The sequence below is a fragment of the Procambarus clarkii genome, chromosome 50, assembly GCF_040958095.1.
Source record: "Procambarus clarkii isolate CNS0578487 chromosome 50, FALCON_Pclarkii_2.0, whole genome shotgun sequence".
Taxonomy (NCBI): Eukaryota; Metazoa; Arthropoda; class Malacostraca; order Decapoda; family Cambaridae; genus Procambarus; species Procambarus clarkii.
The window spans coordinates 6,504,742-6,524,213 of record NC_091199.1 but is presented as its reverse complement, the minus strand read 5'-3'; the positions used below and the strand labels follow the sequence as shown (position 1 = coordinate 6,524,213).

Here is a 19,472-nt window from a genome sequence, read left to right as displayed (position 1 = left end):
CCCCGACTTGACCCCCAGAGGCCAATGCCAACAGGAAAGAGCCTTAGAAAAACAATCCTGAACCGAAGGGGCCAATACAAACCGAGGAGGAGAGAGAAAAGAGAGCACCAGGTCCAAAGACCAGGACGGCTCAGGAGGCACATGAGCAGGCCAGAGGTGAAACAACGCATGAGACAGCTTGCAGAATGGGGTAGACGTAACATCAATGCTGAATGCAAGCTGAAGCGGCTCCGCCAGTGCCGCACAATACGAGGCGACATCATTTGGCATAAGATGACGGTCCTGGAACAACCACAAAAGGAAGGACAAAACAACCCTATCAGAGACCGAAGTACACCTACGCAGTGATAGGAAAAATCGGAAGGACCGCCAGGAAACTTCATACTGCCGCCAAGACGAAGCACGCAGGTGGGAGACCAACAACGAAGCCACTTGTGCCCCATACAAGGGATGATAGACTTGTCAGAAACTCCAGATGCGAAGACTCGGGGAGAAGAACGGACTAGCCTCATACCGGGCTGGACCGATCTGCTGAAAGAGGCAGAGCCACGGGAAGACCCTCGGGTTCGGACACTGAGCAAGCAGCGCATGAAACCAAGGGTGGGCTGGCCACCAAGGAGTCAGAAGGATAATTCTCTAGGTGAGCCAGGACCTGGAGCAACAGCTGAACTGGGCAAAAGAGGTACAGATAATCCCACCTCGCCCAGTCCTGCCTGAAGGCGTCGACTCCGACGGCCTCGCAGTCGGGAAAAGGACGCAACATATACTAGGAGACACCTCGACCACGCGAAGAGATCCACTTCCGGAGGCCCAAATGTCTAACAGAGTCAGCTGAACAAGTTGGCGTCGACCATCCATTCCGTGGACAGGGGAATGAACCGGGACAGGCCGCCTGCCAGGACATTGGACACCCCCGAACGTGAACCGCCAGGAAAGTCAAACCTCGAGAACTCAGCAGACGAGTCACCCAAAGAGCCAAGGACCGCATGGAACTCTTTTGGTTCAGGCAATGAACCACCTGGGAACAGTCCAAATGGAGCCAGATCGTTGATCCGCGAGTGACCAGAACCCTCCGGAGCGACATCCACATAGCCGCGAACTCCTGCACCGTGCTGTAAGCCCAACAGAAGGATGGACCCCACTGTCCTTGGCTTGTCTGGTGAGCACTGGTCACAAAGCCCCAGCCCAGAGACGACATGTCCGTGAACTCATGAAGTGAGGGCTCAGGTAGGTGTCAAAGCACTGAACCCCGAAAAACCCGAAGAGGAAGCCAGCAACGCAGCAACTGACGCAAAGCCCCCGGAGGCCGACCCCAACGGTCGCAAGAGAGATGGAAGGGAGGTCCTCGAAGGAACCAGAACAGCCGATGAAGCCACACCCGACCTGGCTGGTAGACCATCATGGCAAAGTTCAGGTTCCCGCACAAACCTTTGAGCAATCGCCGCATGACCCGGAAGCTTCTCAGGAACAGATGAAGGCGGGAACACAGGCGAAGCAGAGCCGCCAAAAGAAGAGACAAGGAAGCGGTCTGAGCGTCACACACAAGACCCTGCCAAGACCGAACCTGAGAGGGAAACAGATGGGATTTCCGCCAGTTCACCAGGAACCCGAACCCGGCAAGCTGGGAAAGAACCAAATCCCTGGCGAGCAGACACGCAGACGCAGCATCCGACGTTAGAAAGAATTTTTTTAGTGTCAGAGTAGTTAATAAATGGAATGCACTAGGAAGTGATGTGGTGGAGGCTGACTCCATACACAGTTTCAAATGTAGATATGATAGAGCCCAGTAGGCTCAGGAATCTGTACACCAGTTGATTGACAGTTGAGAGGCGGGACCAAAGAGCCAAAGCTCAACCCCCGCAAGCACAATTAGGCGAGTACAATTAGGCGAGTACTGGCTGGGAGCCCAAACCAGCCAGTCGTCGAGGTAGGCCAGAACCCGAACACCTAACAGACACAGGTGGGTCACCACAACCCGCGTAAGGCGTGTGAAAATGCGAGGCACTGAGAAAAGAGGTCGAGTCAGATTCAAGGCGAATGGAAGGCAACAAAAGCAGTAACCTTGACGCCCCACAACAAAACAGAGCCAGTCCCTGAACCCCGGATAAATCGGGACTTGCCAATACGCGCCCTTGAGATCCAGGGACACCATCCAAGCCCCCGGCTCCAAGAGAAGACGGGCCTGGGACAGAGTAGTCATCCGAAAGAAGGGGCAATAAACCCACGGGTTCAGACAGTACAAGTCCAGAATGAACCGGAGGTCAGCGCAGTCTCGTTTCTGGACCAGAAATAGGCGGGAAACCCACCTGAGAGACAAGGCCATCTCGACCACACCCAAGCGAACCCACTCCGAGATGACTCGACAGAGTGCAGGAGAAGAGTTCTGCCCCGCAAGCCCCAAACCCCCCAAAGGAGGAGGAGCCACCCTACGCCACCGCAGGCTGCACGAAACGACCCAAAAGGCCCACAAATCATGGGACTAGGTGAAAGCCTCCCCCATCACCCTGTCAATGGGACGAACCATGAAAGAGCTGACGCACCTTACGAGAACCGAAGCGGCACACAAGGCAATCCCCACCCGCCAACCAGAAACAGACGGAACCGAAGTCTGCACCTGCCTTAAATCTGACACCACTGGCCTACCACGATGGGAAGAATCCCTGAGCCCTGGCATGACCCTTCCGGGAAGGCCCCCCACGAGCCCTTCCGGAGAGCTAACAAATCAGACAGAGGATAGCAATTAGCCGAAGCCGCCTGCAGATACTGCACAACCGCACTCTGCAAACAGCAGCGGACAAAACGGTGAAAACAACCTAAGAGCCAGGGCCCAAGCGGATTCCAAGGAAGGAGCAAGCACCGCCTGCCGACAAGCAAGTTGAGAAGCAAAACACCAGCGTTGAACGTAATGAAACGCCATTTTTTGGGCGAGCCCCGGAGGCTCCTTGGAGCTATCCAGGCTGATATGGATACCCTAACTATTTGCATCAGTCAATGTGGGTGGAGTTCTAGGGCTACCGGAGACCACGAGCCAGAACCTGGCCCCCTCAGAGAGGCACGAGGAGCAATGGCCTATAGAAATGCACATGTGATTTGGAGCATTCTATATCTGCCATCAACCGGGACAGGCTCCCAAAAAGGTAAGCGCAACAAAACAAACCCCTATTCTGGTTAAAAACAATGAAAATTGCCAAATGAGTGGACAAAACTCCCCAAATGTAAACGAGCAAACAAGCATGACGTCACACAAGCCACGCAGCATGTCTGCGCAGCTCCCCCTTCCCAGGAGAGGGAAGGGAGAACCCCAGACCCCCACGCCGGCAATCCACACCGCAGTTTTGAGGCTGGATATCAAAATACACGAACATACATGAGGGAGCACGCAGCCAGGACCCAGCGCAACCGCCAAAATAACCCAGTGTTCAAATGGCAGCCCAAGACATGCCACCAACGACGGCAGCAAGCGCAACAAACCTACGAACGTCTAGGGCATGGGGAGAGACTGCAGGCTGGCTAGACAGAATGACCCAGCGGATGACCTGAGAGACCCGAACCTGAGAACAGGGAAGGGAACCAGGATCAACCCAAAGCGCAGCCCCGGCCACAGAGACCATAGCACGCAAAGAACGGCGGAAAACAGCAACCAGACACAAAGAAGAGAAGAGACAGCCTCAAATGAACAAACCGACCACCAGAACCCCAAGAAGCAGAAACCACTGACAAAAACCAGAACTGAAGGGGCCACAACAAACCGAGAGGGAGAGAGAAAAGAGCACCCTGCCCAAGAGCAGGACGGCTCAGGTGGAGCATAAGCAGGCCAGAGGCGAACAATGCCTGAGACAACCCTTAAACGGTGGAGAAGTAACAACAAAACTGAAGCAATCTGAAGTGGCTTCGCCAGTGCTGCACGAGACAGGGTGATGGTATGCGGCCAGATGACGGCCCTGAACCACCACGAGAGAAGGACAAGACCCCCGACAACAAAGATTGCAGCACACCTACGAAGAGACAAAAAGAAAAGGACCAACAGAAAACCCCATACCGCCACCGAGACGAAGCACTCAGGTGGGACACATCAAGAAGCCACCTGATCTCCAGACAGTTGGCGAGAGACTTGAGTTAAAAGTACCAGACTAGAATACTCGAGGAGGAGACCGAACCAGCCCCACCACAGATTGGACCGACCATTTAAAAGAGGCAGAGCCGTGGGAAAAACCCCTGGGTGAGGACACCGAGCAAGCAATGCCGGAACCAAGGCTGTCAAAGAACCTAAAGAAATGTCCACCAGGGAACCAGGAACCCAAACACGGCAAGCCGGGAAAAAACCAACCCAGCTGAGCGCGTCTCCCACTCCTTCAAGGGTCCCCCGGGACCCTTGAAGGAACAATAAGCCTGACAACTGACAACAAGAAGCCGCCGCTTGCAGAAACTGTTGAGTCGCAAACTCCGCAAACAGCAAGGACAAAAAGAGCAGCAAAAAACTTAAGAGCCCAGGAACAGGCAGAGGCCAACAAGGAAACAAGCACCACAAGACAAAACTTGAGACGAAAAGCGAAAAACAGTGACACCACAACCCGCAGGAGCGGCACCACCAGCCCCGGCAGGGCAGAACAATGCACGCGTCACTGAGGAAGGAAGGAGAACCACGAAAGACATGTACTGCACTAAAACAAAAATGTACTGTCCAGGATGGAACACAAAGACATGTCGTATCCAGGGACAGAAGTCATACGCCCCCCCGCCCCAATGAAAAGGAACCGTAGGGGCAGGAGTGGGTGATTGGAAAGCTACAGACACCAGCAGACAGTGCAACACAGATGCTGGTAGTGACAGACAGGGAGAAGAGGAAGAACGCAGAGCTATACCGGAACACGGGCCTGTTCTACAACAGGAAACTGAACAAGAACATATCCCAACCTAGCACGAGCATGAGACTAGCCAAGATGCACCTACCAAGATACACAACAATGTGTAGTATAGAGGTAGGAAGATGTAAAAATGCAATGAAAAGACCTGAAAGACAGTTCAAGCACTGGAAGCCAGGGACAAGAGCATAAACAATCGGCAACAGAAGGTACATGAACCATATACACAGACTAGTAGTGAGGGAAAACAAGACACTCGCCCCAAACTCAAGTGCTAATGAGAGAAGCATACCCCACATTAGCACCAATACCCAGACCCTAAGAACAGGAAACAAGTCCTCCAACCCAAAGGAGGAAGGCGAGGGGTATAAAAGGCATTTATATACGCCGAATGTATACAAGGCATACGTATGTGTATATGGAACGGACATATGGTCGAAACCCACACACTGTGCTCCCACAACGGTCGTCCAAGTCAAAATCTGGGAACGCCCCAAGAATTTTGTTGAAAACATCCTGATAACTCAGTAAACCAAAAATCCAAAGTTTTTAATGTTAGGTGAGGGTAGGTTAGATTAGGTTAGGTCAGTGTTGTACAACTGCGACAAGAGGACGACATAGCTAAGGGGAAATGTTGAACGTTAAAATCAGCGCTCGCCGATGTCAACCCGGGCAACCACCGCAAAAATGCAACATATGGGCCGACCCAACTGCTACTTGGGTCACATCTCATTATGGTTCGGAATATATATATATATATATATATGGGTGCAACCAGGCACTGAACGACGGGCAATGAAAGTGTTCAGAATGGCTGGTGGCTGGCAGTCACCAGACTGTATAATCTCACCTGAAGAGTGTAGGCACTATCTTGACACGACAGAGCGTAGCCGTGTAATAGTCTGGGAGCATTGCTAGAGGAGCATGTCCAGAGATGCTTGTGCAGGAGTTCAGGTGCAGTGGAGAGGCGGAGGAGGGGCCATTCCCAGCCACCCTACACCCATAAGCAGAGAAAGAACTAGATGTGTTCCCAACATATAAAACCCAGAATTCCCCCAAAATCTAGGGGGCGATGACTGGAGAGATAAGATAAGCGAGAGCGGCATACTACCTGGGAGAAAGTGCACGGAACACCGACACATGTTTACACTGACCATACCAAAACAATCACCCACAGCGCATGCGCAGGACGTATGAGGTCCGGGCTGCACCACTCGAATCCCGGGGAAGGTGCCAACAAGGAATATGTAACTATAATTAGTAATGTCGAGACAAAGGACGGAAAGGGGCGACTATTAAAAAATCGGAAATAGCATCGAAAGGGTAGAAAAAGTACGGAAGAGTACCAACGAGTCCTAGAAAGGACTGGAGGTAAGCCCCACTGGAAGGCGACAGACGTTTCACTAATGCAAAAGCCTTGAAGATCTACTCGAACCTTCGAGATCCTAGACCAACAAGCACAAAACCACCAAGGCACAGATGCACCCAATAGCATCCGTGACCATCAGTCATGCAGGACCTGAGACAACAGAAAATGATTGTGGCACAGAACACAGGTCCTAGAGAAGAAAGGTGGGAAAGTGGAGAAAATGCCCCACAGAAGGACAAAGTCGATGAACCAAAAGGGACATGGAAAGCACAAAGTCAACTTGTACGCAGATGGGGGGGTAGTGGAAAACCCCACTCCTAGTAACAGTAAGCCCCGGTCAGAAGATCGGAAAACCCATGTGGGGTCCAACGGGGCCCAAGGCCCCCAAGTAAGCTCCTCCTCAACCCCGGGAACCATCACATCAGGCCCCAAGGGCAAGTCATCCTCCAAAGCCCCGGCCTCAAAAGAAAAAGCCGGGGCAGCCAAAATAGCAGGAAGGGAGCGGGCCCACTGGTCAGACCCCGGAGCTACGGCTAGAGGAACAGACTTGAATGCCTACGACGCAACCCCGGAAGGAGTAACCCCCAAAACTGGTCGAGTCTTAAACCTCGAAACCCTGCCCCGACCTCGAAGTCCTCAGACACCCAGGAGCCGGAAGCAGGGGAAGGGGAAACCGAACGAACCACAGCAGGGCAAGAACGAGGGGGGTGCAAACTGAACCAAGGCCGATGCGACAAATACCCCGAAATCTGAGTCCCTAGAAGCAAAATCGGGCAGCCTCGGGGCATCCAGGGAAGCAACCAAACTTGCGCGTTACAACAACTTATCTGGCAATGCGCGAGCCGCCTGCACCCAAAGAATGTCATCAACAGATTGGGTGAATGGAGCCACAAACAAGCAACAATGCTCGCAGGACTCAGGGTCGAATGTGTCACCGACCCAACAGGCAGCATGACGAAGGCAAAAAAATGAGCATCGCCCTGAGACAAGAGGACAGAGCAACCCTCAAACTCGCACAAAGCGAGAGGAGACTCGAGGGTCTCAACCAGTGCACCCAAGTGCCCCCGCGGGGTTTCCCAGGGACCCTAGGCTGGGTCTGCTAAGAGTTATCCCAGGCAGGGTACTGCTAACCGGCGCCCAAGCTACCAATCGAACTGCTAATGCTGAACCCCCAGAACGTGTCCACTCACGAGGGGGTTCAGCGGTGGAAGTACGGGGGTACCACCATACACACAAATAACCCTAATATAAGGGTGGAGGAAAACCAAGGCAGACCGCCCACTAGGCAAAAACAAAAAGAAAAGAAAAACCTCACAAGAATGACAACGTACCCAGAGGGAACAGAGCCGGCCGCTGTTATAGGTGAAAACTAGCTACGCAGTACCCTGCGCCCCACCAGTGCAAAAACTACCACTTACCCCAAGGCAAACTAGGGTGGAGACCCCCAAAACATTCAGGGCGGTCAATCGCCAAGCAGCGAAACACCAACAGAGATAGACCCAAGGTGACTTATGGAAGAGAACCCCAAGCCCTTAGGGCAGTACTTACAGGGCACTAAGGGAAGGGGACCCTAAGCACATGCAGCCCAAGTACCTGTGAATATTACTCCCAGCTCACACGCCACAGTAAGAGCAGTATTGAAACCGAATATAAACTTTTTTTTAATTTGATTTGCAAACTATTTTTGGTCATGCACACCACGAAGAAGCACTTTTAAACAACTTGGCCATTTAAGGGTTAATATGAACTAGCACCAAGACAACTAACCCAAGATGTTAAAGCCACTGCAAGACATCGTTTCTTAATCTCTTAATATTGCATGTTTGTTCTCAACAAAATGCCAGAAAGCAAATAATATTTAAACATACCTTGCAGCTTCGTATAATTTGACAGTAAGTAAAGTGTCTTCCATAGTCTTGTTGCATAGGGTATTTACCGAAGAGACAAAAAAGTTCAAAGCCCCAAGAAGAGTCTCTCCGTTCTTCGTGAGAGTCCTTTGAGTTTCAGCATTGTATATAAACTCCTCCTGCAGCTCTGGTGATTTCTGAATATAGAAAATAAAGATATAGAATGTTTAACATCAACATGTGCATGCATGTCAGTCACTCTAGAGGGTACATCACATGATACAAACAATATAATGAATGAGAAAATAAACTTGAACTCTGAGGTGACTTGACCATGCGACCAAGGCACTTCCAGTCGCAAACTCTACAACGGTACCATTCTGACTTGCTAAGTTATACAATGTGGGATTCTACTGAATTGACAAAGCCCAGACGTCCTGTTGATTCCCAAAATTAAACCAACTACAAAGAGCAGAGCCATAATGTCCAAACCTGAATTAAACCAACTATTACATAGAGCAGAGCCATAATGTCCAAACCTGAATTAAACCAACTATTACGTAGAACAGAGCCATACTTTCCAAACCTGAATTAAACCAACTATTACGTAGAGCAGAGCCATAGTGTCCAAACCTGAATTAACCCTTAAACTGCTCAGCATAAGGGGGTATAATTCGAAAGATATTTGAATTATGTCAAAATTACTTAAAAATGTTAAACAAATCTCCAACTTATTGGCTTCAGTGTCGTAAAACTTTCATTAAAATATTTTTAGAAATTTATTTTAGGCGAATATTTAAAAAAAAATTAAAGTTTTGTTGATAAGAACAGCTCCTATTTAACTGCAACTGATGGATAATGCAATAATAGAGATGCAAGCACCTGTCCGACTCACAACGAAGAAGAATGGTAGCAAAAAGTGTCCACAAAGTGGCTATACAGCTGATGCCTTTATAGCATTGATGAATAATACACAACACAAATAATAATGATAAGTACGTTATTATTATGCTCTATTTTGTTATACATCATATAAATACATTGCCCAATGTTATTATCACTTACTTTCAACAATGTCCAAAAAATATTTTTTTTAAAAGATTTTTTTTTTTTTAGGTTTTGAGGTTTTTTCCTCCTTTGTTTATTATTTGAATTTGTTGTAACCTTTACATCCTGGAGAATGCATACTCCTAACTATGTGAAGACACAATTAATTTGGTCAACAAATAAATTAGTCACAACTCTCAGAACTTGGGACTTTGAATTTGTGTTGGCTGATTTTTTCACAGATTTCAAACTATTTTCTTTGTTTCTTTAGGTTGTTTTGATGATTAGGGACCAGATTAGGGCTTTTTTACTTATATAAAATATCCCTTAAATTATTATAATTATCCCTATATTTAGTTGTTTGGGGGGGTTATTTTTTCTTTACTATATTTCAACAGTGACCTACAACTTTCACATAGTTGAGTACGAATGCCAAACAATGTTTATTACAACATACAAGTAAATTCATGAGTTAGAACTGCCTTATTCATTGTCAATAACTTGAACTTCAATTATATCGATAACTAGATTTTCAACTTACTTCGGTATCCAAAAATCTAGTTTCTGACCGATTCTCACCATTTTTACATATAATGTGCACAGCTGTCTGTTCTACAATCCCTATTGAATTGATTTTTCATAAACTCTAAACGTTTGGAGTTAAAAAATTTTGTTGTCTAAATTTACACATACAGTACTGTATTTCAAATGCCATATTGACCAATTTTTTTTTTTTTACAGTAAACTATACTGAAAACCTATATTCTAAATATATGAAAATGAAGATCATATCCTATTTTGAGAGAATAACAACACCAAATGAACAGTTGGTGGTATTTTATATTTTTGCAGCCGATTTCAAAATATGAAGTTTTCAATGTTCAATTTCATAATTATTTTTCATTTTCTTGTTTTTCATGTGACACTAGTATCATTTAGACAAAGTTGGAGCATTTGCCTAGTAGATTATACACAAAATATAGTTTCGGAAAATTTAAAAAACTGAGCTCAATGTCACACATCATATGAAGTTTTGCACAGTTTAAGAATTAAACCAAGCATTACACAGAGCAGAGTCATATTGTCCAAACCTGAATTAAACCAACTAATACGTAGAGCAGAGCCATATTGTCCTAACCTGAATTAAACCAAGCATTACACAGAGCGGAGTAATATTGCCCAAACCTGAAGACAATCCTATGATAGAGCACAGGACCACTTATTCTAAACATTAAAACATAATGCCTCCCTCCTTAAGTGGGAAATGGATAATACTTACATAATAAGTTATGACTTCCATAATTTCTCAAATTAAGCTTTTCTTTTATTATGTTACCAAAATATCTTTGTAATTTTAATTTATAGGGTTAGTAACGATAGTCATTAGAATGTTGAATCAGCAGTTGTAGTCTTGACTAGGAATTACCTATGGACAATTTTGGTGGTAGTTCTACTATCCTAATCTAGTTTATGGCAAGCCTGCCTTGGTAATTGCCTGATTTATTATAATTTTCATCTTTGTGGCACACATGCCCATTTAGCCATCACAGCTGGGCTGATCCGGTAACTAAGAAACACTTGTCAAGGCCCCTCTTGAAAGCTTGCTCCAGCAAAATGTCTAATATTCATTAGCAGGAGGTTGAAGAGTCATGGACCTCTGATGTTCTGTAAATGTACTCACAAGACAAGTTATGCTGCCTCGGTGCACTCAAATGATCACCATACTGCACACAACCACCTGGTGATGGTCAAGGCTAAAATAGCCATGACCCCCTAAAATTATGATTTTCTTGGCCAATGCAATCACTAGATTTTGAAAGACATGACTGATGCTGTACTACGGGTCAACCAAGAGACTGCCATTAAATTTTCTCATGTTGCTACAGTAAGAAAGGTAAGGAGAGCATTGTTGGAAATAATTTCCACATTTAAGCATTAATAAAACCAAAAATGTAAATAACAATTAAAATTTAATCAATAAAATAAAATTATACAAGGACTTGTCCTCTGTTACAACTGTAGAACTATGCGGCCGCATACTGTGGCTGACACAATACTCTCTCTAAAATTTCTTGTTGCTATCTCCTCACTGAAATTGAGGAACTGTAGTTGCTCCATTAAATATCTCTATTAAATAAGGGTATGGAGATTGAAATTAATACTTAATTGGTATGTTGAGTTAATAATATAATAATCTGACTTCTTAATTCATAAGAATTTAAAGACCACTCCTAATTTAGCATTAACCTTCGCACTGACTATCAAGTCGAGAGGTGCGGGAGGGTGGAGGGTTCGCCATTGTGGATAGTGCCCGTTGGTGTTACACCACGTTGGCGAACATAACTCTTGCAATAGTTGGCCAACAGCTGCATAGCCCTGTTCACAGCCACCACCCTGTTTCTGTCTCACAACTGTTAAGTATTCTGACCCCATTACGCAAGGTTTGGCTATTTCTCGAGTAAATACATGTTGGAAATGAGGGGGGGGGGGTAGTTAGGCTGCAGGAAGACCCCATAATCAATGTAAAAAATTAATTCCTTAATGCAAATTAAAGTTAACTATTGATAAAATTGGGATTATTAATTACATAAATATGGGATTTTCCTATTTAATAAAGAATTTGCCAACATAAAATGAATCGGCATCATTACAAGTTTACTGGAAGCCACTACATTTACCATGAGGTCAGCCCTGGGCCCATACTGTGATTCCTTCAACTTGCGTGCTACAGGGACCAGATTCATGAAGCAGTTTCACAAGCACTTACAAACCTGTACATCTTTTCTCAATCTTTGGCGGCTTTGTTTACAATTATTAAACAGTTGATGAACTCTGAAGCACCAGGAGGCTGTTTATAACAACAGCAATAGTTGATTGGGATGTTTTCACTCTTGTAAACTGTTTAACATTATTGCTCTCTTTGGACACCGATCATGTCCATTTTTTTCTCTTGAGTCCTAGCAGTGGTCAGGACTCGCGCCCACTACAAAAATATTTGTATAAAATTCATTTTTTATCCGATCGACCTCGAGATAGTTTCAAAATAAGCACCTTTAGAATGTGCACAATTTGATACCAAAATGAAAGATGTAACACAAAACTTGATGTCAGAACACTTAAAAGATTATAAATATGTTTTTGGGTCTAAATTTTAAATTTTAAGATATTTGTTAAAATTCTATTTATTGTGCTATTATTATGGGACTAGTTTTAAAATGTGCGCCTTTATATTGTGAACAATTTGATACCAAAACGAGCGATGTAACATGAAAATTGATGTTACCAAACTGAGCGAGTATACACATTAGGTTGTGGTGTGCAAATTGGTGCTCGTTCACGGGTAATTTAGGCTTTGCTGCAGGGAGTCTCACCAGGCTTTTGGACATTATATGCATATACATCTGCAGGGAATTTAATTGCGAACACAATGATACCAAAAAGGAATGATGTAGCACGAGAATTAACGTGAGAAAACTGAAATGAGTATACACATTTAGGTGTCGTCGCACGCTCGCCCGCACCATTAGCCCCATGACGCCAAAGTCTGCAATGCTCACGTGGCGCACGCGATAGTGTTAATAAATGTAACTAAAGCCGTCAAAGATTGTGGAAAGATGGACAAGTTCATAAGTACTTGTGTAACTGCTTCGTGAATCTGGCCCCAAATCACCAAAACAGCTAAGCTGCTCAAACTCATTAACTAACAGTTTAAATTCTTTAATATTTTAACAAATGAATATAGCAATTGAGTCTACTCATTAAATTAAGCAAGACTGAAATAAAACACTATATAATCTTAAATTAATTAACCTGAACAACTGAATTACCCTCCACTATGGGATTATGTTACATCAAGTTTTAATATACAGTCCACTTAATTCAATAAATAAATTAATGATGCAACCCACACAAGCATTAAGTATATTTTATAGCATGAAAGAAAAAAATAATTGTGTGTATTAATAATGATAATGTATTGTACTGGTTAAGGTCAAAGAACTTAATTATTGGAGACGGATACTATGCAAGGAGAGAATGTTCAATATAAAACAAGGAGAAATGAAGAAGCAAGTAATACAAGGGAGAGAGAGATCTCTCATCATCTCTCTCATGATGAGAGAGATTTCATGATCTCTCCTTGGGAGATAAGGGAGAGATCATGAAGGAAACACAACTCAACATGTGGAGAAACAATAGCAAGACAAGTATATACTTCTTCTGACCTTCACCTGCAGGAATAAGGCATAGACATGGAATGAGAGAGAGATGGATATAGAATTACAACTATTGAAATGAACTACATGTTTCAAGAAATACAGTACATGCAACTTTAACAGGAGATAAAAATGCAATGCATAAGCAAACAGAATATAGGGGATGGCAGAAATAGCCAAAGTAATATGATGTGCAAGTCAAATACAGGTAGTGGGGCTCCCATTGTACCACCAGATGATTACTCTAACAAAATAAAAGGGTGGGCTACAAAAAATATTTTACATTAGGTACAGCTAATTGTCTTTATAACTTGAAAGTAGTTGTACTACCTTGAGATAGTCTGTATGATGCCCTTTTCCTTAAAGGAAGCTCCTAAGGAGGACACAGCATCCAATGCAACTGAGGCCACCCAATTCACTATCAAAAGCTTTACAAGCACAAAATGTCTCCTGCCATAAGAGACTAAAGCAGTACAGTACATTCATATGTTAAGGCTGTAGGACACAGTCAATTTTTTACACAAGGGATCTCTCTTTCATGGCAAGGAAGAACACATCAGAACAAACACAAGCATAGTCATTCATTTGGAAAAGGACACAGTTACTGTATATTAAGTGTAATATAAAAAATACAGTATTACACTAAAATATGGTCACTTTTACCTGGGCCAAATCTGCAAAGGCATCTCCCAGCTGTTGCTGTGTTTGTACCACATGAAAGAAATGCGAGGATAAAGCCCTCGCCAAGCGTAATATCTGGGAATATTTACGTTGTGTGTCACGAAGTGATTCAATTTGCCCTTCTAATTCTGAAAATTAAAACAAATATATTACTATAAATTCTATTTAAGAAATTAGAATGTCTATTTGCTTGACTTTGGAAAGTCTACATCTCAAGAATTACTAATCAGTTTATACAAAGTTAATTTGTAAGCATATACTCATGGAAGAAACACAAGCTAAGTTTTCAATTTTCCCATTTGTGAAGAATTATAAATAACCGAGTAGTATGCTCACCTGCATCTACTGTCCGAGATGATTTTCCTAACTTCTCAGATAAGAGTTGCTTGGTGCACTTGTATGTAGATATTGACCAAGTCTTAATCGTTTCCATTTTACTAGAACTTGTACGAACTACAGCAGCCCCATTTTCAGTGCCAGGAGACGTTGGTGTAGCTAATGGAATGGGCGACATGGCTGGAAACGGCGAGATATAACAGTCCCACTTATTGCCGTATTCTGAAACATTCCTTACATAGGGGTCTAGGGCTTAAATGGTCTATCATGGGAGGTGGAAAAACAGGTACTTTTTCTTGTCTGCCTTAACACTATACAATACTGTACAGTAATTCTGACAACTACAGTAAATGCATCACCCAGTGCTTCTAGACTAGTGATGAAATGCACTGCCAAGTGGATGTAGTGTGCAGATGTGTAAATTTCATCCCATTCTCTTGATAAGATAGCACTTTTTAAAACTATGTGAATGATCATATAAATATCGATGCGATGGACAAAATAGAAAGTAGAATTTGGTACTATTAATTTTATAGTCCAGAAAAAATAAAGCTAAGAACCATACCTAAATATTCCTAGGCCCAGTATAGCACATATATACAGGGTACTATATAAGGCCTGAACGAGCATGTATTAGGCCTTGGATGATTAGGTTAGATCAGTTTTTATTAGCAACATAAATAAAAACACTTTTCCTGTTTGTCCAAATTCAATAATACAAGTCTATTTTCTACCGATTCTTCACGTCCATATTTATACAATTGACCACATTGTTACTGCAAGTACTGTACTGTATTTTCATATAAGGAGAACGGGTTGCTAAATTGTATGCCTAATGGAGAGACCAAGTTTATTCATCTTAGTTAATGCTTAATCTTTATGCACAGCATTCATCTTAATATACTGTTCTTTTAATGCAATTATATACTTATTTAATTAAGTTTTGACAATTCTGCTCATGCCCAACACATTAACTTTCTTAAAACTCACCAGGACTGCTGGCACTATTGGGTGAAGTGTAGGCTGAGCCTGGGTTGTGAGGGTACTGCGGTAGGGACGTTGGTCGAGCCTGAGGAGTGGGAATAGGCTGTGAAGGAGAAGTGAGCTGAGGCTGTACCCCCGAGTTGGGTATGGCATTGGACATGGGGATGCCCGCTAGAGGCTGGGTCTCCCCACAGTGTGTTCCGTCATTGAGAGCAACACTCTGCATTCCTCCCTCACTAAGATCTCCATCCATGTTTCCTACTGGATCTGTAACACATGCACAAAACAACATTTACCAAGTTGAATATTTTTAAAACTTCAAAATGCCTTTCTGTTCTTGCTACAAAATTTCTTTGAAGTCAACAGCATCAATCTGCATTACCAAGGAAGATGTCCCAAGAACTGTCCATCATTATGCCATTTGTAATACCACATGCTTGATCTTGTAATGACATCCCTTTACATACAGTATTCTTGCTTCTATCTTTCACTATCACTCTGGGCCCCCTTGTCTTTCCATGTCATTTCAGTGCCCTTATTCATAACTCTACATTCATTCTCCTCTCACACCCATACCTTCGGAGAACTATAATCACTAACTTATGAACTCCTTTCTCTGATGCATAGTATGTCTGACAATTATTTTTCTCCCCACTCCCCAAATTTGAATATAATAAAAATCCCCTTCTAATCTGTACTACTAACACCATTTTATAAGTTTACAAAATCCTATTAAAGAAAGAGATCTAATGGTGGTTTAGGATGTCATTCACGGATCAAATGAAGAACATTGTTCGAGGAGCATTTGCTATGTTTACCGACTTTCATTATCACAAATACATGTATAACAAAATACTAAAGAAATTATTCACGATCTTAACGAGACCAAAGCTAGAATATGCAGCAGCTGTATGGTGCCCATAGTTCAAGAAGCTCATCACTATAAACTAGAAAAGATGTAAAGACATGCAACTAAATGGCCTATAGAGATGAAGGAGAAGAGCTAGAGGTTAGCAGCATTATATAAATCAAAGTTAGAAGATAGAAAAAAAAGAGGCAACATGATCGATAAATACAAAACAGTAACAGGAATCAACAAAACGGACAAATAGAATTTTTAAAAACTGCAACTTCAAGAACAAGACGACAGGTTCAAAATGAAGAAACAAAGATGCCAGAAAAGCATTAGAAAATTAACTTTGCAAACAGAGTGGTAGACAGTTGGAACAAGCTAAGAGAGAAGATGGTGGAGGCTAAAACTGCCAGTAAATTCAAAGCATTATACAACTGAGTACTGGGAAGACAGGACACCACGAGCATAGCTCTCATCCTGAAACTACACTTAGGTAATTATATATATATATATAGGTAAAACCTGTCACCTTGGGGTCAATACGTGTCACAGAAGAACAAGTGACCATCCAGCCACACACACACACACACACACACACAGGATAAACACCTGCCACCCCTAGGTTAATACAAGTGTCAGGTGGGGTACAATAGTGACCAGCCACACACACACAGGATAAACACCTGCCACCCCTGGGGTCAATACAAGTGTCAGGTGGGGGACACACACACAGGGATAAACACCTGCCACCCTGGGGTCAATACAAGTGTCAGGTGGGGGACACACACACAGGGATAAACACCTGCCACCCTGGGGTCAATACAAGTGTCAGGTGGGGGACACACACAGGGATAAACACCTGCCACCCTGGGGTCAATACAAGTGTCAGGTGGGGGACACACACACGGGGGATAAACACCTGCCACCCCTAGGTCAATACAAGTGTCAGGTGGGGTACAGTAGTGACCAGCCCCACACACACAGGATAAACACCTGCCACCCCTGGGGTCAATACAAGTGTCAGGTGGGGGACACACACAGGGATAAACACCTGCCACCCCTGGTGTCAATACAAGTGTCAGGTGGGGGACACACACACAGGGATAAACAGCTGCCACCCCTGGGGTCAATACAAGTGTCAGGTGGGGGACACACACAGGGATAAACACCTGCCACCCCTGGGGTCAATACAAGTGTCAGGTGGGGGACACACACACAGGGATAAACAGCTGCCACCCCTGGGGTCAATACAAGTGTCAGGTGGGGGACACACACACAGGGATAAACAGCTGCCACCCCTGGGGTCAATACAAGTGTCAGGTGGGGGACACACACAGGGATAAACACCTGCCACCCCTGGGGTCAATACAAGTGTCAGGTGGGGGATACACACACGGGGATAAACACCTGCCACCCCTGGGGTCAATACAAGTGTCAGGTGGGGGACACACACAGGGATAAACACCTGCCACCCCTGGGGTCAATACAAGTGTCAGGTGGAGGACACACACACAGGGATAAACACCTGCCACCCCTGGGGTCAATACAAGTGTCAGGTGGGGGACACACATACAGGGATAAACACCTGCCACCCCTGGGGTCAATACAAGTGTCAGGTGGGGGACACACACACAGGGATAAACACCTGCCACCCCTGGGGTCAATACAAGTGTCAGGTGGGGGACACACATACAGGGATAAACACCTGCCACCCCTGGGGTCAATACAAGTGTCAGGTGGGGGACACACACACAGGGATAAACAGCTGCCACCCCTGGGGTCAATACAAGTGTCAGGTGGGGGACACACACACAGGGATAAACACCTGCCACCCCTGGGGTCAATACAAGTGTCAGGTGGAGGACAATAAGCGAGGGTGCCGTCCCAGACACAGTAATGGGCGGGTCCTCACACTGCAACACCTTAAGACATATACGCCGGTGGCCCCCGTCGTGCCGGAGGCCGCCGGCGAGGCCCCGTACTCGAGGGCACCCTCCCCCAGCACGGACATGACCGCGAAATAAAAAATACCTTCCCCTAACTATAGGAAAACTTGAAAGGCTAAGTTACCCTCGGCGCCAAACCACATGACATGTCAGTTGGGCGCTATTTCACCACACCCCCGCCCCCACTCTCGCCTCCCGCCACACTTTTGGAGGCTACATAACCCTCCACAGTCAAATTGCAAGAGTAGTGTCTACATACCGAGGGCTGTGGTTCATAAAATAAAACAATTTGGGAAGCTGTCAAATATCATCAAAACACACAAGCTGTCTGCTGATGACGTCACATGCCGCGTATCACCTAGAGTAGCCGACTCCCTCTTTTATGATACTATTTTTACCGCTTTTACAACCTGTATTATTAATATATACCCACTACAAATCATTATAGATTGCATTAACATTCGAATGCATGAGATATAATGAAATGCTATTGGCAAAGATAGCGAGATAAATATAAAGTAGTTGAAGTGGGAAGTGGTTGGGGGGCCACATACTACAGCACAACTATCCACACTTGTATTTATAGTAATTACTGTAGAAAGTTTTGATCTACAGCAGGGGCGGGTAGGCTGTTGTAGACCAATATTACCAGGCAGCCTCCACCCGCGCCCCTAGGGTCTGTGCCCCCTGCCTCGCCTCTGCCCATTACTGCCCGGTCTGGGGCACACCGACCATATCCTATCATATATATGACAATAATTTCATTTTAGGTATGTGTTTTTTATATGCATAATTGAGTATGACTTATATGTTTAATAACTTGTATGACATCTTTAAATCATGCGGAAAATGGTTTCTATATACTGTATATTCAGTCGGCCTATAAATATATAGTACAAATAAGAGTTGCAAAACTTGTCTCAGCGCACAAATTCTCATGGAGAGATAGGTCTAATGACGGCGACGTCAGCTGTAATTTAGAAATTGTACTTGTGGTCGATCTCGAACCCATTGTTGATATGACGACTTATATTGAATTTTGTAACTAGCTCATCAAGATTGTAACTTGCTTAGCTAAATGAATTGTGGGGTTTAGTCCCTAAGCCCATTATGTGCCTCTGTAACTCTTTCCACTACCGCCGCCAAGATGGGTATGGGGTGCATAATAAATGAACTAAACTGAAAAACATTTTTGTTATTAACAAGCTTAGGTATGCACAGTAATATGCTGCTACCTTATTCTATGTGAAGGATTACACAATGTAGATCAAACACTAGTTATAAATTCATCTAATATCCCCATCTCATGGGATGGTTAGACATACATGGAATC

At 44.4% G+C, this 19,472-nt stretch overlaps 1 protein-coding gene across 1 annotated transcript in view; it reads right to left on the bottom strand.

Annotated features, from left to right (window-relative positions):
- Nucleotides 1-18,391, bottom strand: part of Arfip (ADP ribosylation factor interacting protein arfaptin) — a 29,529-nt gene extending 11,138 nt beyond the window's left edge. The window contains 5 exon segments of the mRNA XM_069303400.1: nt 8,100-8,275; nt 14,003-14,148; nt 14,357-14,578; nt 15,347-15,607; nt 18,264-18,391. Of these exon segments, the coding sequence (XP_069159501.1) occupies nt 8,100-8,275; nt 14,003-14,148; nt 14,357-14,578; nt 15,347-15,607; nt 18,264-18,282 (824 nt within the window). The 5' untranslated portion in view covers nt 18,283-18,391.
- Nucleotides 18,392-19,472: the final 1,081 nt, after the last annotated feature.